Raw genomic sequence first — 19,653 nt, forward strand, 5'->3', positions numbered from 1 at the left:
TTTTCATTTTGGTTTCCCACCCCGTATCCGGAGCCCGGAGCTCCGACTAAATTTGAATCACGCACTGCAGGGCCCTTTCGGTGGTGGCGCTTCCAACAGAATTTTCTCCATACCCAGGGCTCGAATCCGAGACCTCTGGTTAAGGATGAAGCACTCCACCAGTGCACCACGACACATATTGGTGGATTTTTCATATTATTAGAAGGGATCAACAACTATTATCAAGTAGTACAAAAAACAACAAAATCATAAGGCATCTATTAATAAAAAAAATTATCTACACTCAATATTTACATCAAAAACATATTAATTTACCATGTTTGAATCAAGAAAACTACCATAAAAAAGTGAGGATAGAAATAAAATTATTGCTAATTGTGAAAGGGACATTAATCTATTAACCACTAATTAATTATTGATATGGTTGACAAATGATTCATTAGTGTTTAGATATGAAAAAGACATCTTGAAAATATATAGTAGTAAAGGAAATTTATTAGGGGCTTGTGGCTGCTAACACGAAAAGAGTTGACATAGTATTGATAGATACGGTAGATATCGAATTATTATATCAGATTTTTATATTTTTGATACTTAGTAAGTATTTTTAAAAAAATGGAATTCAGTATACTAAAATATATAATACATATATATTATTATAATAATTGCAGATTTATATATTAGTATTAATATGAAATTAATTATTCAGACGTTGAAACTTCGACTATTCTATCTTGATTGAAATATCTATTTTGTGTAATTGATTAACAAAGGAAATTCTTTGTACTATCTTTCGAATATTTCTACCTGTTACATAAAGTGTTAGTATGATATAATTGAGACGTTTGTTGAAAAATCGAAATTATAAATTATCTTGTATTACATATGATTTATCATTAGATCATAATTCATTACTACACATTCTCATATTGGACAAAGTTTTCTTCTCAATAGATTGTTTGTCAAAGATATTGTTTTTTTACTTATTTACATATAATTTACTATTATTTGTATTCAGATCAATTCAAAAGGTTGTAGTAAAAAGGGGGACAAACTTTTTAATTATTAAAAACAGAAAAAGAAAAAAAAAGACAACACAACTGAAAAACAGGTCATTTTGTTCTTATTCACCGCAAAATAAAGATGAAGCCAGAATTAAGAGTTTGAGGTTTTAAATTTCCTTTAGAACTGTCAATTAATTTTGTCAAGAGTTCACAAATTTAAGATATATATATATATATATATATAAAATTTACTTTCTAGTATAAATATTAATTCTACAAAAAAGCTATAGGATTCGTCAGATTCCACGAACTCCCACTTAGCTCCGCTACTGACCATAGCTAACACTCTTATTCGGACTTATTTGCGAACAAGGGTGTTTTTTTCTAGTAAGAAGTGTTTTTTTTATTAGGCCTAACGCGATACTTAGATATCTAAAAAAGATATACATATCATGTGGGAAAAAAAAAGCTAAGGTTACATAGAATGATCACATATTTAACTAATTTAGGAACATAATTGCAATTGAAGTGTTAGAGATGTAAGTGATTAGTGACCTAACTAATTGGTAAACATAATAATCACCATTAGCATAAAATTTAGAATTAGCCTCAATTTTTGGGGTCAATTTTTTTTTTTTAAAAAAATCTAGTACCAAAGAAAAATATTTTATTTTATCACTCTTATATTATCCTTCATTTCATAAATAATAATAGAGTCTCTTTGTCCAACAATTTTTATTGATCATTTTCAACCAACCCCACCTTCAACCACTCACACAATTTATTTATTTATTTTGGAATATATATTATTATTTCTGTAAAGAGGGATTGACCAAAGTGGAAAATGTGATGGCATGAAATTAAAGAAATATAAGTGCTACAACCCCAAATTCCAACTTTTTAGTTTTAATATTCAACCAATCAATTAATTTATGTGAATTTTTTAAATTATATCCAATCCACACTTTGGTTTTAAAAAAGAAATATTGACACCCCATTTGATTTTACATTTAATCTTGATCATAATTTTGTTTAGCTTAAATAAGGAACACTACTAACTATACCAAGTAAATCACATTTTAAATGTTTTTATGAATACTTTGTGAATTGCTTTCTTAGTTTGAAATGAACATCCCGTGATATTCATCTCATTAAAATATTAGCGCATTAAAAGATTAAATGTTCATCTTATATTTAACAGTCTTAACATAGAAAATGTATATTCAACCTGTTTAGGTAACAATAAAAGTATTTTAATAGATCGATTTTTTTCGTATAATATTGGACAAATCTGATCCTTTTTCCTTTTATTATTACTAAAAAAGATTAATAAGCTATGAGTTTGGAATACTAAATGTCAAAAGAGGAGTCACAAAAATTAGAGAACTAGTCTAGAATCAAGACTTTGTCCTTAGTGTGACATAAATGGAAGTTTGGTCAATTGACCAAGTACTATAAAATTAAACCATCTATGAGACCATGACTTGCTTTAAGAAAAAAGAATTTGGATTTGGACTTGGCCTTCATTAAAGTTTATAAATTTCTTTTTTTTTAATGACAAAAGAAAATTTGCGGTCGCTATCCTTTCGATGTGCACAGGGTATACTATCGCTCCTATGCAATAGCTCGCAAACCATACGGGAGAGGTAACCCGCACCAGGCTGAACTCGATCTAGAATGCAATCCCCTTGCTTTCGCTGGCAAAAGGTTTCGAGCTTGAGACCTCCAACGTGAAAGTTCCAATCTCAAACCACTGGGCCACCCCAAAGGGTACTAAAGTTTATAAACTTCTATAACGATCTACGGTTAATAATACAGTATTAACCAGATTCACAATCAAATATCTAAGTATTGAGCGTATCTTTTAACAAGAGAAAATTATACAGTTCACTTGAACTTTATAAATCAAATAGTAAATTCACCCTTGATATATTGAATAATTCAAATATACACGATTGAGTGTAAGCAGATCTTATGTATCCGAGAGTATGTTACTTTCAAGTAGGAAGATAGAATCCACTATTGACCATGATTTTACATGTTTTCTCCAATTTTTCTTTGCTAAGAACTGGTCATGCTAGCCCATATCTTTCTCTTTTAGAACAATTCTAGTTATAGCAATCATTTCAAACTAAAAATTGAGTGAAGGAAGAAAAAGTCTTCCAATTAGCCACTATATAAAAATTGGACCAAAATTGTCCACTTTTGCAAACTTGAGGAATATTTTACATTCAGTAGTTAAGTTTAGGTAAAAGTTCAAAAAAAAAAAACTCATACATCCATTACTTAAATGGACTATCTTGGTTTTCAATGTATAGACTAATTGAAAGAGAAAAAAAAATAGAAATTAAGCTAGCTTGGGAGTAGATTTCGAAAAATTTATCTTCAAATATCAGTTTTGAAGTTCCCAGACCAATTTTTGGGACTAGAAAACTTCAAGTAAAAACATAACTTCAAATTCCGAAAATCACAACTTCAAAATCTATGCTCAAACGGGAGTTTAATACCAGTAAAACATTAAAAGCATCATAATTTCTAGGCCTTAACTCACTTACTAACTGAATTGTGACAATAGACTAACACCGCTTTCTCAAGATCTTGTGTACGGGACTAAAAAAGAGAAGCGAATCCAGAAATGGGTAGAGAAACTGTCTTTGATAGACCCTCGACTCACACTAAAAGAAGATTATGCAATTTAACAAAAGGAATAACTTGTCTATGAAAATTCAAAGTAAATAAACAACTCTAGAAATGCTTGACATGAAACTCTATACATGCTTAGCTCCTAGAATGCCATCTGAAAAGGCCATCAATTCTTGGTGGAACAATGCAAATGGCATACAAGGAGCCAGGCATGTTGTGTTATCGATCACGAAAACAAGAAAACTTACCTTGCTGGAATTCCAGACTCGTTTAAGATCGAAATGAAACAACAACTTGTCTTGATTTCCTCTATTAGCCAAGACTCTCTGCTGAAACTGCTATAATATGTTGTGGTTGAAGTGACCTCTGCAACAGAATATATAGGCAAAAGAAGAAGACGCGACAAATAACTAAAATATGAAAATAACAAAGTGTAGATCATTTTGAATTTGAAACCGCCAGCTCGAAAAAAAGAGCTCCTGGTTTTCTTACTTTTCTTTTCCCCCCTTTCATGTTGAAGTCCTAATCTTTTTACAACTTGTTTGGATGGTTGTTACATATCGTTTCATAACTTATGTATTGTACTGTTGTATTGTTTTGATGTATATATTTTTCACTTGGATAGATTGTATTGTTTCTCGTCGTTTCACAATGTCTCACATCAACCTATCTGAAGCATAAGCTTACAGTATTACAAAGAAAAAGTAGGGCATGGGGTAGAGTTACTAACAAAAAGGGTAGGCAAAAGGATAAAATAGGATTAGTAAATAGTGCAACAAATGAAAAAAATAAGGTAACAGCACGATGATCACACAAAATGAGTCGCAGCATAACATGACACTTTCCATCGTTACTTAGTAATGGATTTGACAATACGATATAATAAAGTTTAAGTAATAATCAAAACAAAAATATGATACAATACAATAGGCAATGACTATCCAGTCAACTGGTTAGTGGAGTTTCTACTCTTAAGAACAATAACAAAATACTCAGTATAGTCGGGGTCTGGGGAGGATAGAGTGTACATGACCGACCTTTACCCCTATGCTCAGAGGTAGAGAGGCAGTTTCTGATAGACCCTCAGCTCAAAGGGTTTATGTTCTTAAGAAGCTGTCAATAAAAGCAGTTATCGACAGTCAAAAGCTAAAGGGCCATATGTTTGTTTCTTGTACCGTCCATATTTTCCAACTGTTTTGTTTTGGAAGTATTTGAATGAGAGGTGACTTGCTTAACAGTATCTCAGAATTTCAGGTAGAAAGAATCAACTTTTTCTTTCCTTCATTTCACTTCTGTCGATTCCTTCATGATCTCAACCTTTCGGCCACAAAAAAAGGGAAAGAAACATCGTCTAATACGATTTAACAGCTTTCCATTTTTGTCCGAAACTACAAAGGAAAAACGAGGAAAAGCATACTAGTTTCTATGTACTTTTCTTGATACTGCTTCTAACAGCTGCAACAGAGTTAACAACTAACTTGACTTCAGTTCTACACAAGAAAAAGCTTCTTCATTTATCTTTTCCACAGCCCACAGGAACAAAAATATGACTTCATTAGTTTTTGTCCCTCGATTTCTGTTACTACCAACTGTTTCTTGTTCTTTGGTTTCACATTATTTTGAAGTTGTTATTGTTCCTTTTCATGAAAAATGTATGTAATGCTTCCTCTCGTGTTTGTTATGCATTACCTGAGTTGGGAGTCTTTCGGAAACAACCTCTCTATCTCCAAGAGGTTGGAGTAAGGTATGCATACACTCTAGTCTCGACACACCCCAACTGTGGGATTACATTGTGTATACTACTGTTGTTTGAGTAGGAAAAGCAAAGGTCCAACTATAGGACATGGCACTTTTTGATAACTAATTCCATAAAGCTATAGATATTGAATATTCTTATGAAAAAGACCATTCAATTGTAGCTTTATGAAATCACTTTTAATATAAAAAAAGTGTTGTGATCCTAGTGGAACCTTTGCTTTTCCTACTCATCCAATAACAACAAACTGACCATACAATTAAAGGTGCTTGATGAACTTCTGTTTGTCTTTTTAGGTCATAGCACTCATAAACAGATCCAGATCAAATCAAAGATCTATCCACTAGTAACTTCGAAGAATACAATGTTCAGGCGGTGCACGAATATCTAGCGTTCATGCAGGGAAGGGCAGCCCCCTAAGGGTCCGTAATGTAGGCAGCTTACCTTGAAGTCCACCACTAGCACACGTAGCCTATACTTTACAGTAGCTCCAAGGCTCCCCTTCAAGTAACTTTGAAGAATACTATCACAAATTTATTACATAATTAGTGTCTAGGATATAAACATTAATCGGCTACAATGTCAGCAAAGCTCAATGCAGGAAATTTAAGAGGTAACTCGCTGATAATATTAGCTGGAGAACAAGCTGAAAAAAGTAATACATTTAGAAGTTAGATTTTTCCCTCAGCATCTATTCCGATCCATTTTAGTTAACATGTAAAAAAAGGGTAGGCCAGTGCACTGCTCCCTCTATGCACAGGTCCGGAGAAGAACGAACCACAAGGTCTATTATACATAGTCTTACCCTACATTTCTACAAGAAATTGTTTCTACGGCTCGAACCCATGACCTCTTGATTACATTGCAACAACTTTACCTTGCTATTACAAATCTAGCATCTCAATGAGGAAAATAAGAACAGTCCTGATCTGAGACTAAATTTGAGAGCATAATAAACTCTGCAATATACCATATTTATATAACTCAGCCAGGTAAAATGTGGTTGTCTCTTGAATCTATGCCCAAATCTATGAAATGCAATGACACAACGCTCATTTTTGAGCGAATTCTATGGATAAAGCTCCCTGGAAGATAACAACTCTATACGTTAAACAACAAAAAGTATCATTCTTTGGGCCTTGTTAAAATTTACCATATCGAGAATATTTTAATGCAAATCCTACAAGATATTCTATATCAGTCCATCAAGCTAACAATATTGTAACAGGAGAAATGTCACATGGGATTCAGAGACTGGCAAGGAAATTCATCGATAGTGTTCTGTGTTGAGCAGGCTCTCTCAAGGATTCACTAACACCTCAGTTTACATCAGTTTGTGATTTTTAAATCTCACAAACTCACCAAACTAGGTATGAGACCAATACTTTTATATGAAACACGGATAAATATATGTTGACTTTCAAACCAATAAAATTTTAACAAATATGGAGAATTTCTGAACCAATAATTTCATAAGTATAATAAGTTAACTGCTAAGAACCTTAGAGGTTAATTCCATCAAGTCTAACTTCTAGATTCAACTTTGAATGACAATATTGTATTTTCATTTGGCAATAAGCTCCACAACATCCAACTGAGAATAGTAACTGAAATAACAGAATTTTTTTGCAAAAATCAGTCATTTCAAGTGAATAATTATCGTCTAAGCATGGGGCAAATAGGAATTTGAGAGACCAGATTTCCCAGTTTATATATGCCAACCAACAGAGCAGGTACACCACGCCAAATTTTATCGTGTCCTCCCATCTACTCAGTGAACAAAGAAGACTATCATTATCCAGATATGTGGGAAAACGCTTCATTACATCGATATTAAATAAAAGACAATTTGGTGCAGCATCACATGTTTCATTGCTATAAGAAAAAGTTGAAAATTTATTGTTGACATTTGTCCAAGAATGTGGCAAATAAAAAATATAAGCACAAAATTTACAAGCAGCTCATAGAAATGTACAATTGCAGAAGAGCGTCGTTACTCACCAATATGCTATCCTCTGATTTTGTTTTCTGAAAAATTTCAATCCACCAAAAACTTAATATAAGACTCCGACACAAAGGCTATGATATCATTACATCCTTCACTAGCTGCTCTAACAGAAGTGCCAACTGTGACATATCAGGGCGCTCAGCAGGATTTTCCCGCAACGCCTGCTCTGCAATTTCAGCAAGTTTAAGCAGAGGTTCGACATTTCTTGGAAGAGCAATGTAACGATCTATGATAACAGCTGCTTTCCCTTGTCTGATCAGAGGCAGTGCCCAGTCAACGATACTCGGAGGTGTGCAATCCCTGTCATAAGCTTTTCTTCCACTAAGAATCTCTAGCAGCACAATCCCAAAGTTATAGACATCCATATGCACGTCTCCATTAAGATCCTTCTCGTTAGGCGTAAGCAATCCAAAATCTGCGATTCGAGCTCCCCAATCAGCATCCAAGAGAATGTTTGAACTCTTCACATCACGGTGCACGATAGGAGGAGAAACCTCCTTGTGAAGGTACTCAATCCCTTTTGCAGCCTGCATTGCGATCTTCAGCCTGAGGTTCCAGCTCACCGGAGAAAGACCCCCATGGAGGTGGTCATTAAGTGTTCCATGAGGCATGAGTTCGTAAACAAGAATCCTTTCCCCCATTTCTGCACAATAACCTAACAAATTAACTATATTGCTGTGACGAACACTGCAGAGGATCTCTAGCTCCATTTCAAACTCCCGGCTGTTGGTGTGTATTATCGTAGCAGCATTGGCCCTCTTTACTGCTACTTGCCTCCCATCCGGCAGAACAGCTTTATAAACAAATCCATAACTTCCCCTGCCAAGCTCGTTGAACTCCTTGAACCCATTAGTGGCGTCTTTCAGCTCTGAAAGTCGGAAAACCTGAGCTTCCCCAGGACACAGAGCCACGGACACAGGAGGATGAGGGTCGGTATTAGCATCAGTATCCTTCTCAGGCTTGCGAATACAGGAGGCAAATTGGTTCTTTCCGCCTTCTTTGCTTTTGCTGGATATCATGCGGATTATCAAACATAATCCAGCTAAGCAGAACAAGAAACCAAAAGCAGAAGACCCGACTATGATGATCAGTTGACGCATTTGATGCTGATGCTGTTGCTTCAACTCTGCCGATATTTGAAGCTTACAAACATCAGAACAAGAGGTATTCTGGCAGAGAGAGCAAGTAGTACAAACCCTGTCAGCATTTTCAGTGCAAGAACTAGAGGGGAAGAATCCTTCAGAACAGTTCACACCACAAGGTGAACAAATCTTAAGATCTTTCCTAACACACAAATTTATCAAATCTGCCTCATTTATAAGGCTCGCATTGAACGAAAATTTCCCTTCCCCACAAGAACCAGGAGTACATAATCCTGGACTACATAGCTGCAGTGGTGGATCATAATCTACTTCTGATGAAATATTTGTATACCAGCAATCAAGAACCAAATCGCCTTCCCTAATACCACAAGTTATAAAATCAGATGAAGCAATAGCAAGAAAGCCTGCTCCTTTAGGAATCACAGATGAATTATAGTTTCCCCAACACATAATCCCATGATTATCTTTTCTAATCCCACAAAAATGCTCTACACCAGCTGCCAACGACACGAATGGTACCCCAACCGGAGGGACACCAAACGAGACATTAGACCCCCAACATTTGACCTCACTTGACTCTTCTAAAACCCCACAAACAGAGTCAATCCCTGCAGTTAACGCATGAATATTCTCCGATAAACCTGATACACCAAGACCACTAGAATTTGGACCCCAACAAAGAACCCCTCCATCCTTAACACCCCCACAACTAAATCCATCTCCAGAAACTATCTTCTTAAAAACATATGAACTAATATACTGACTATAAAACAACGAACTCTCCCTCGATACGAATGTACCATTCGATCTTCGAATAATATCCCAACAATCAACACTCCCCCAATCACTCTCTGAATAATAAGGTCCCCTAATAGCACACACATGATTCCTACCAGCAGCAATATGAGAATAAGCATTAGATTTATAAACATTAGGAACAAGATCAGACCTTGATCCCATTGAGTCAAAACAAAATGCTTGTGAAGTGTTTGATAAAATGCCACAAAGAAAACCATCACCACCAGATAAAGCAGCCATGGAGGGAACATCAGTGGGGTAGTTTAGTACATCAGGACGTGAAGGATTACTAGTTTTATTACCCCAACAAATAACATCTTGTTTGCCACTAGCATCAATAGCACAAAAGAAACCATTTTTACCAAAAGCAGCTGAAATGGGTCCCATAGAACCAAATCCAGATGCAGATTTAAGGAAGATGAAGCAAATAAGATGGAAAAATGTAATCTTGATGAAAAGGGTGTTCATTATTTTGATCAGAAAAGTGTAAAGTCATGGAGCAATGAAAAAAAATGAAATCTTGATCAAGATTCGAGTGTTGTTTTTGGGGAGTATAGAGATGTATTGATTCAGCTGAAGATGATGAAACAACGTGGCTGTCGCCATTTTTACACAGTTTTCTTCTTAGACCGTTAACAAAATCCATCTACTTATTTTAAGTTAGTTACTGCTCACTGTTAAAACTTCAAAATACAGTTTGCCTGCCACTATAATATGATTACAGTGGACTCATCATATTATATTTCGAGTTTGAGTTTTGAATATAAAATCTTTTTTTGATATAATTGTTTTATTTAGAACGAGTATATGTGTGGTAGAGAGAGGTAAGTGGTTAATTACTCCGCTGTTGTTAGTTAGAAGTTTTGGATCTAAATTCTAAAAATGAAGTTATTTTTTAGTTTTGATGTATTTTTGTTATGGGTTTTATTTCGTTTTTAATTATTCAGTTGTTCGATCGGCTTTGAATTTCTTGAAGTAAAGGGTGTATTAAAAACAGTTTCTTTGTGTGTCAAAGTAGGGGTAATGTATGTGTATAACTATCCTTCTCTGATACTACTGGTAAAATTACACGAAATATATATGTTATTGTTGTGTGGTGAAACTTTGTAACACAAATTTATGTTAATATTTTTCATCCTTAGTCAAATGTTTCAAATTCGAGTGATATTTACGTAGTCGCCTTAGATAAAGAATAATTTACAATATTTGAAATTCACGATTCATAATCATTTGATATGTCATTATGCATTGACAATATCCTTGATATGTCATTAGGCATTAATCATATTCATAATTATTCGATATTTGAAACTCATTATTCTAAATAATTTAATTATTTAAAAACAAAGTTTTTGTATTGATAGCCTTTGATAAACCTATTTGGTTCACCTTTTAGAGTTTCTCAATGCAAAACAAGAACTAAAAATATTTGAAAAATAATTTAATAACTCCTTGTGCTTTGAAATTAACTTATTATATATATATTTTTTAATTAATTTGTCTCATGGTGGAATGCATAATGTATATTTCATAATGCCTATTTGATAAGACATAAATTTACAAGTTGTCAATTGAATTATTTTTCCTATAAAGGAAATGGTGGTGGTCATTTTTATTTTTATTTTTGGAAGGATAAGTCTAATATTTTGTGCACTACTAAAGTAGAACTCCAAAAATAGTACATTTTAAATATGTCATTGGCCTAACAATTCATAAAGCAATATTTATGTCACATCTTGTGAATAAAAATATTTTTGCTTTTTATTACATAAAAATCATTTTCTTGAAATCATTTCATTTGATCAAGGACAAAATTCATATAACTATCTTTAAAACATTATAAATATTATTAGTGAGTAAGACGAGATCAAGATTTTGATTATCAAATGAAAACCATGCGAATAATTCATCCTCCTCAAATAAATGAAGAAAATACAAAATAATAATAGTTATTTGTAATTTTCTATGACTTCTCTTAAATTTCGACGAAAAACCTATGAAGTCAAGTTTTGAGAAATGAGGTAATCCACTTTCAAAATACTGTTATGATAGAAATGGTAAATGCATCAGATCAATTATTAAATAGAACAAAGTAAAAAAAAAAAGAATGCTTGGATCGAGAATGAAAGAAAATATAAATACAATTCTATTTTATTTGACACAAAATTAAATTAATTAATTCAGTAATTTTTAAATATTAAATAATTGAATCTAAAAAAGTGCAAGAGCATGGGATAATCATTATGGAAATAATGAAGAAAAGTTTATTTATGCAAAAGTCTTCTCATTGATCAAAGATGAGAGAATGATTAATAATGCAAATCTTTATAGTATGATAATAAATTAAATGAGGAATAATCACAAGATTATTTAAAGTAATTATGGATAGAAAATAGGGCCCCAAGTGCCTCCATTTACCAACTAACATAAAACATACCTAACTATAATTTGTTAGTACATTTTATCCAAAATTATGGACCTAACAAAATAAATTGTACCAAAAACAGCTCATCAATTTTTATATATATATTTTCTATCCAATTTTTAGTTTTCACGTCAAAGTTTGATTAATTTAAATTCGTAGTGTATAGAACCCTATTTGAGAGAACTAACGTTTCCTAGCGAATCTTTTTTTCATAATTAAGACTTTAATTCAAAACGTTTGATTCAGATAAAAATTACCTCGTCTATTGCATACATATTTCCGTCATTGTTCATCACATTTAGAAGAAACATATCAAATCAAAAATCTTAATATGTTTTTGTTTGACCAAAATTGTTGAGATCTTTCATTGGCAATGCACATGCCATTATTTCTTCACCTTTATATATTTCATAAATTTGATTTGAAAAGGGGATTTGTCACTATTTCACTTGTCTTTATTATCTCATATTTAGATTAATTTCACATAAAAACAAACTTAGTATAAATTGCATGAATGTCATAATTCACGACATCAATTTGTGTAACAAAATTAACACTAATTCTATATTTAGTAGTAAATAAAAATAGTCAAAGATTTGAATAATTAACTAATTAAGCTTCCACACAATAAAAAAAATTGCCAAGTTATCTATTTTAAGATCTGAACTATTAAAAAATCTTTAAACAGATAAACTTAATGAACATGACCTAAAAACAAACATAAGTTTTTTTTCTAAAAAATAAGCTTTATACACTATATATCTAAAATTGTTTCAAGTAAATCAACATTTCAAAAAAAAAAAAGTAAATATACGTAAAATAGCAATGTCCAAATAAAAATACCCCTAAAATTTTCACGTTAAATCTTATCTTATCTTATAATTTTTAATCACCAAAAAGAAAATATTGGGGCGGTTTGTGGTCAATTTAATCACCATAGGATATAAAAAATGATTCTAATTAAAACTAATATGAGCACGTTTAATTTACATTATACATATTTACATAATACATATATAAGTGACATAATTAAGAAACATTTATACATCTTTCATTAATTTACACTAATTGATACTCCACTTTTGCAAGAACCAACTTTTGTTTTTGTTTTTACCCCCCCCCCCCTCCTTTTCTCCTAACTTTTTTCTAATACAAAAAATCAATAAAAATAAAATAAATAAATAAAGCAACACCAACTTGTTAATTTTTTTTTAGTTATTAATTAATGCCTCCAAATGAATCAGAGTCCTTTTGAAATCTTCAACTTGTAAATTTAGCTAAATCACATGGTTGCTTGGTCAGCTCCTTTGGCATATTCTCTTCCTTTTTTTTTTTATAATCACAAAAAAATTATTATTGAATTTCATGACTATGGTCAACCCCTAATTAACTTCATAAACGATTAATATGAATTGTGATAGAATAGCTGAATTAATTAGAGATTTTTTATACGAGTGTCACGAGTTGAAAAAAAATTTATTGAAAGTATCATCTTCAAAATCTGAATTTAATCGAATTTTACTGTGAACATCAAAACTCGGATTTAAAAAACATCACAAACCAAACACTTTTGTGTATATATATACTTATGTATATGTCAAACATTTATTAAAAAATAATGAGTCAGTCCAAAACTTGAGACAAATTGAATCTTCATTGGCCTCCTTTTGTAATCTGTGTGCATGTGCCTATTACTATTTGTCTAATTTTAGTGGTGGGGTGGGGTATGTTGGGGTGGGGTGGGGGGGCAGCTATTAATTATGACCAATAGGAAAGTTCAATGTATGTTCTGTCCTTTTAGGTAAGGTCCCTTTTGTCCACTAGGAAATTCACGAAAGAATATTAATTTATTCGTATCGAGTGTTTATATTAAATAATATATAATCGAATACAGTTGTTTATGTACCATGGTTAGTATTAAGTTCCACTTTAATGGGGAAATGAGCTGTAGTCCTTATATACGGGGCTATCTTGAATCCTTCTTTTATGAGTTTATCTTTTAAAATTGAGTTAGGTTAAATAGTTACAGAGTCGGATCTAATATTGATCTTTATTTTTGTTGTTATGTTTTTCAATATTGAATTTTCGTAATTCGCGCTTCAGTTACATTTCGCATGTGTGGTGACTAAAATGTTATGTTTCATACTGAAATGAGTAAATGAGTTGTTGTCTTCTTAAACAGTCTCAAGAATCAATTTCTCAAAAGTAAAAGTAATAATTACGAAGTATTAACATATATTGAATGATATAAATATCGTATACGAGTAAATGTTCAATTTTTTAAGCTCGTAGCAAATATAGAATCGAAAAAAACTCACTTGTAGCCGTCCAACTTCTGTTTTCACAGCCTTTTGTAGGGCCAAGAAATTATTGCAATACTCTAAACAAAATATTCAAATTAGTTTTATATGATCCTATAAACCTAATATACAAGCAAACAAACAAAAAACAAACAAACACATGGGGTTTTACTTAACTCTATGATCGTTTCGATTTGTTTGATTTATTTAGATCACGTAATAAATATATTTTATATATCTTTAACTTAAAACTGAACGATTTTCAGAAGTATACTTCATTTTTTTATATTCTATATCAAATTTTAAATCAGATATATAAATTAAAACGAGAAAAAAATATTTGAGGGTGGGGTGGGGTGGGGTGGGGTGGGGGTTGATAATGTGTAGATTTGGTCAGCAGAGTGGGTTGGATATGGGGATTAGAGAAAATTTGTTGTCCCACTTGCTCTGAGCTTTGATCAAACTGCATGTGATATGTCTTTGTAAACAATTTATATTTACCTACAACATTTTCTATTCACTACTCTTATGCAAGGAATATTTAGTTTCGTATATTTTGATTGATATTTTAAGATGTAATTTTTTTAAAATTATAATGTGACAATTATTATGGTGCGGCGTGGCGGTTAGGATGGAGGTGGAGTATGGAACAACCCGCTAGAAATGAGATATAGGAAGATCTTTGAAAATAACTTTTCTTTATATATTTTTCAGAAATATTAAAAAGAACATGTTTTTAAAAAAGATATTTCTCGAGATATTTAAGATAATCAAATGTGATTTTTCCTCGTCTCAAGGATGGTTGAGTTGGTTGATGAGTAACTAATCAATCAAATGAGGAGATTTAGATTTAGATTTTTATATTTTTTAGACTTTCTTAAGTCGTGCGACTTGTTTCATATAATTTACCTCTCTAAAGGTGGATCTAATTAAGATTTCTAAAACACGAACACACTATTCAAAAAAGAAAATAAAAATATATTTATCAGAAAAGAATATCGTTACTCATTTGCATAAATAACTTAGTATTCAATTAGGTGTACCAATTTATTTATTTATGAAGATGGATGTCAATAAAATGTATCAACTTAATTCTATCGAATATGTATATAACATATCTTGTTTAGCCATTAAAAAGATCGTGGATTCATGTGCACACCATAATTTTTAAATTAAATTGTTATTACGAGCTATCACATACAAAGTTCACCTTATACATGTACACTCAAATAATAACGATTATGAACCTCCTAGCCAACGGAAAAAATGATTTCCTCCATGCTAAAAAACAGTACCCTAAACTAATTAATCTATAATTTACATATTTATTATTAAAGGAAATATTTACCTACCTTCAATATTTACATGAAATTAAACGATTTAAACTCATTTATTTATGGTTAAGTGATAAATGTTTATACGTACTCCCTCCATTCGATATTGTTTGTCATGATTTCTATTTTTATAGTCAAATTATAAAAAATTTGACAAACATTTTAAGATACATTTTTTCATCATATTAATATGCAAAAAATTGCAATTTATAGTACTTTTCATATAGATTTTTCCTAATTTTTTATACATCTATTTTTGTCAAAGATCTTCATCTACTAAAAACAAGGAGAAAAACATGTATGACACATTAATTATAAATAAAAAAATTGAAATTTTTGATGGTCAACTTGCTAATTTAATGTTTTAAAATATAAAGAGAAAAAAAAGCAAGTATTTATTCATAAGAAATAACAGAAGAGCATGTAGACAGAAAAGCAAACAGATCTTATAGAGATGGGTAAAATGGAAGAAATTGTCTTCTTCTTCTTCAATTTTTTTTTTTTTTAAATAATTTCAAAATATATATTTTTTAATTGTTTTTCTAAAGTATTATATTAGGGAGACAGCCAACCATGTCCAATTTGGAGTATTAAATGATAGCTTTGTCCTTTGATATGTTCTAGTGACTATACTAACAACATTAAAGGGCACATCTTGTGTTTAATTAAATAAAATATTCCGTTATTTCGTTTTTACTTGTCATTTTTAATATATCCAAAAAAATATCTCTTTTTTATGTTTTATCTTTAACATTAAATACATATTTTTAAAATCATTTTCAAGACTTAATATTATGAGTGTGATGGACGTGTTATGATCAAGTCAAACAGTGACAAGTAAAACTGAACGGAAAGAATATTATACGAGCTTCAACATTAGCTCATCCTCCAGCCTTCGATATATATTCATGTTTACTAGTCCTCTATATATACTACCCATATATATATATATAAAAAAATAGTTACACAATTGATTGCTTTTAAAGTGATTAAATATGTAAACATTAGCAACATAATATATATATAGTGCAAACTACGTACATACATTGATAATATTAAAATCATACAAATATAATTTAAAGTGTGGACATGAATATACTTTAGCATGTGGCTAACTAGGCAAAAACGTATTTAATTAACACCAATATCTGAATATTCAACGGTCATGCAATTATAAAAATATATACAAAAACATAGAGGAAAAAAGAAGCACCTATTATATATATATATATATATATATATATATATGGTAGTATATATATATATATATGGTATATATTGAATTTTTTGAACTTTTTCAAGTGTTTATTTTTTTATATTTTAAATGTTTTTAATAAAAATTCTGATTTCGATGCTACTGTGTGAATACATAGTATACAATAAAAGGTATTAATTGAGCTTAGGACACATTTCATAAGAAATGAACTATTAATTGGAGAGTCAGAAAAATTATTTTCTTCTATGAAGATTTAAAATATTATAAAAATACTTTAAGCAATAAAAGGTTATACTATAACAACTATTTAACGTTATTTCGGAAGTGGAGTTTGGGAGAGTAAAATGTATGTAGACTTTACATTTATTCTAAAAGTAGAGACTATTTTCAATAAATGTACGACTCAAGGAATTAACCGTCCAAAATTTTATAGAGAAAGAAATAATAGGAATAAATAAGTGATGAGAAACTACTACAGTTATAAAAGGTTATATTTGCATTATTTATTGTAGTTTATTAAATATTTATATTAGTTTAATAAAAATATAAGGATTAATTTGATATGATATACACCAAAAATGGTTGTGTTTCACTTGTAATCTGGGCCAGATATTGTACACAAAGGCCCAGAAAGTATGCGGGCCGAATGAAAGCACTATGATTTTGGGCCGGATCTTAATTTGGGCCCATAACTTTTATGTTGATTTGTTGTATAAGTATTTAGTTGTTGCACTCAGATATAATAGTCTTTAATTTTTGTCAATATTAACTATTTAGTGAAAATTTGTGGAGCAAAACTTAAAAGTACCCTTAACTATGACCTAATTTTGAATGACATGAGGTTAGATAATTGTTGCCTCGTTTATTAGTTTCATCTTCGAACTATTAACAATCTTAAAAATACCTTTTTATTTGACTAACTGAACTTAAATATACTCCAAAGTCCAAATTTTTCAACATGAGTGAAATACACCCCCGAATCCTTGCAAAGTTTGGGGCGTTTTCAACTCTTTTCTCGAATTTTTACTAAGCACCCAATACTCCCACAAGAGTTTGGGGAAAACCTATGTGGAATTTAGGGGGTTCACCCGAACCCCTTCAGCAAAAAATTACGCAGTATATATAACGTAATTTTTATGTGTATTTCTGTAGATATATATATATCTTGAACCCCTTTAATGACCAGTAGATACTAATGGCACAGTGTTAAGTCCCCTTGAAATTTAGCTTCTTGTCACCGATTCGAACCCCTATGATAGTGTTTTTTTTTTTTTTTCTTTTTTAGTTTCAATTCCATTTTCACATTTTTTTTTTTTTTAAAAACGTGCTAAAAGTATGGTTTTAAACTCAAAAGAATACAAAATTTTTATTTCTAAATACTTATTTACACGTTTATAAACTTTTTGAACGAAAATCTTGAGTCCGCCACATGTGCTAGATCATGAGTGTATCATGCATGTATCTAAATTTAATTAATCAAGTAAAAAGAGATAGTTTAACTTTAAAACTAATAATTTACGGCGAATACAGAAGTATTTTCGATGCTTCTCTCTTAACATATGTACTAATATTTTGCAAGTATTCCACCTACTTAAAATACATAGGCCTTTGATTATGCTAATCCAAAGGAGGAGGTGAGTGATTAGTGAGGCAGGTTATTAAATTAAACAGCTAAAGTTGACGTATATATATATAAACCGACCATAATTATTATGCTTTAGAAATAATGAACCATAGTTGGTTTTCGAGAACATTCCTATAAGCTTTTTAAAAATTTAAATTAATTGTCTTTTAGGTGTTAAATCGTTTTCATATGTTTACGTAAAGTTTATTAACAAAATTCAAGTTTCAATAATTATTCTTCCTTTTTTTAAATACCTTCAAATCGACGAAAATGACAAGCAACATAGCAACCCTACCTCCCACCCCATTCACACTCAATTACTATCGACCATTCCAACTCAGCATGTTCAATCTTCAATAATTTTGAAAAAAAATGAATGCTTAATTTTTCATAATTTGATTCTTGAAAATGTTTTTTTTAAAAAAATAATTAGTCGAGCGTAAATTACTTATCAAAATCATATATTTCATCCGTTTTAAAAAGAATGATCTAATTTGACTTGGACAGAGTTTAAGAAAATAAAAAAGACTTTTTGATCTTGTGATTCTAAATTATACTAAAATGTGCTTTAATCTTGTGGTCATAAATATGTCACGTGAAAAGTTAAAATTAAAGTGTTGCAAAAAAAAAGGGGTCAATTTTTTTAAAAAACAAACTAAAAAGAAATTAGAGATATTGTTTTTGAAACAGAGGGAGTACTATATAATTGAAAATTAAAATAAAACAACATATAAATTTATAGCAAAGTAGTAGGAGTACAGTCAAACAAGTAGGGCTTGAGTAAATGTTTGTAGCAATAACATCTAATTTTCACATTCAATAAGAACACATCTTCTCTTCCTTATAATACGTAATCCATGTTAAAGAATAACAAAAGTCATACATCGGTGATTAATAAGATGGGTGGACTCCTTATAAGGCTTGAACAATAGTCTTTTCTTTGAGCTAGCTTTTAGGACGTGATTTAAGCCTAAACCTAATTTCACAGTCTATATCTCCTTCTATGGTAAGATTAATGAATCAAATAAATTTGCCAAGTATAAATTATTATTTTTATAGTACTTTTTTAAAAAACTGTTTTTTTTTTAAAAAAAAAAAACAAACAGTACAGACTAATATTTGGTTCGTCACACTAGATGGAATTTTAATTTATTGTTTAATGTCTAGATGTTCAATAAACTTTGCCTAATTTGGAAAGATTCCTACGTTATTACCAACATTTAGAATTATGCTATTACAACTAATTATTGAGTTACTCATAATTTCATTCTTACTTTTTAAAAAGAAAAATAACTCGATGTATCAAAATTCCCTGTAAGCATGAGTACATAGAAGGAACAAATCACAACAATTATATATTTCTACGATCGCTTCTCTTCACGATTTAAACTCATACCCTCTTAATCATATTGACAATAATTTACCAGAGAGACTAAGAGACA

At 30.8% G+C, this 19,653-nt stretch overlaps 1 protein-coding gene across 1 annotated transcript; it reads right to left on the reverse strand.

The window, feature by feature from the left end:
* Window positions 1–7,178: 7,178 nt before the first annotated feature.
* LOC107031805 (serine/threonine-protein kinase-like protein CCR1) lies at window positions 7,179–9,991 on the reverse strand. The gene has a single exon (XM_015233282.2). It carries the CDS (start codon window positions 9,778–9,780, stop codon window positions 7,483–7,485), a length of 2,298 nt encoding a protein of 765 aa, XP_015088768.1. The 5' UTR covers window positions 9,781–9,991; the 3' UTR covers window positions 7,179–7,482.
* Between the last annotated feature and the right edge of the window lie 9,662 nt (window positions 9,992–19,653).

This window comes from Solanum pennellii, chromosome 9, assembly GCF_001406875.1.
Source record: "Solanum pennellii chromosome 9, SPENNV200".
Classification (NCBI taxonomy): Eukaryota; Viridiplantae; Streptophyta; class Magnoliopsida; order Solanales; family Solanaceae; genus Solanum; species Solanum pennellii.

Bases quoted from the DNA above. Each gene is read 5' to 3' on its own strand.
- LOC107031805 (XM_015233282.2), bottom strand. From the start codon at position 9,780: ATGAACACCCTTTTCATCAAGATTACATTTTTCCATCTTATTTGCTTC.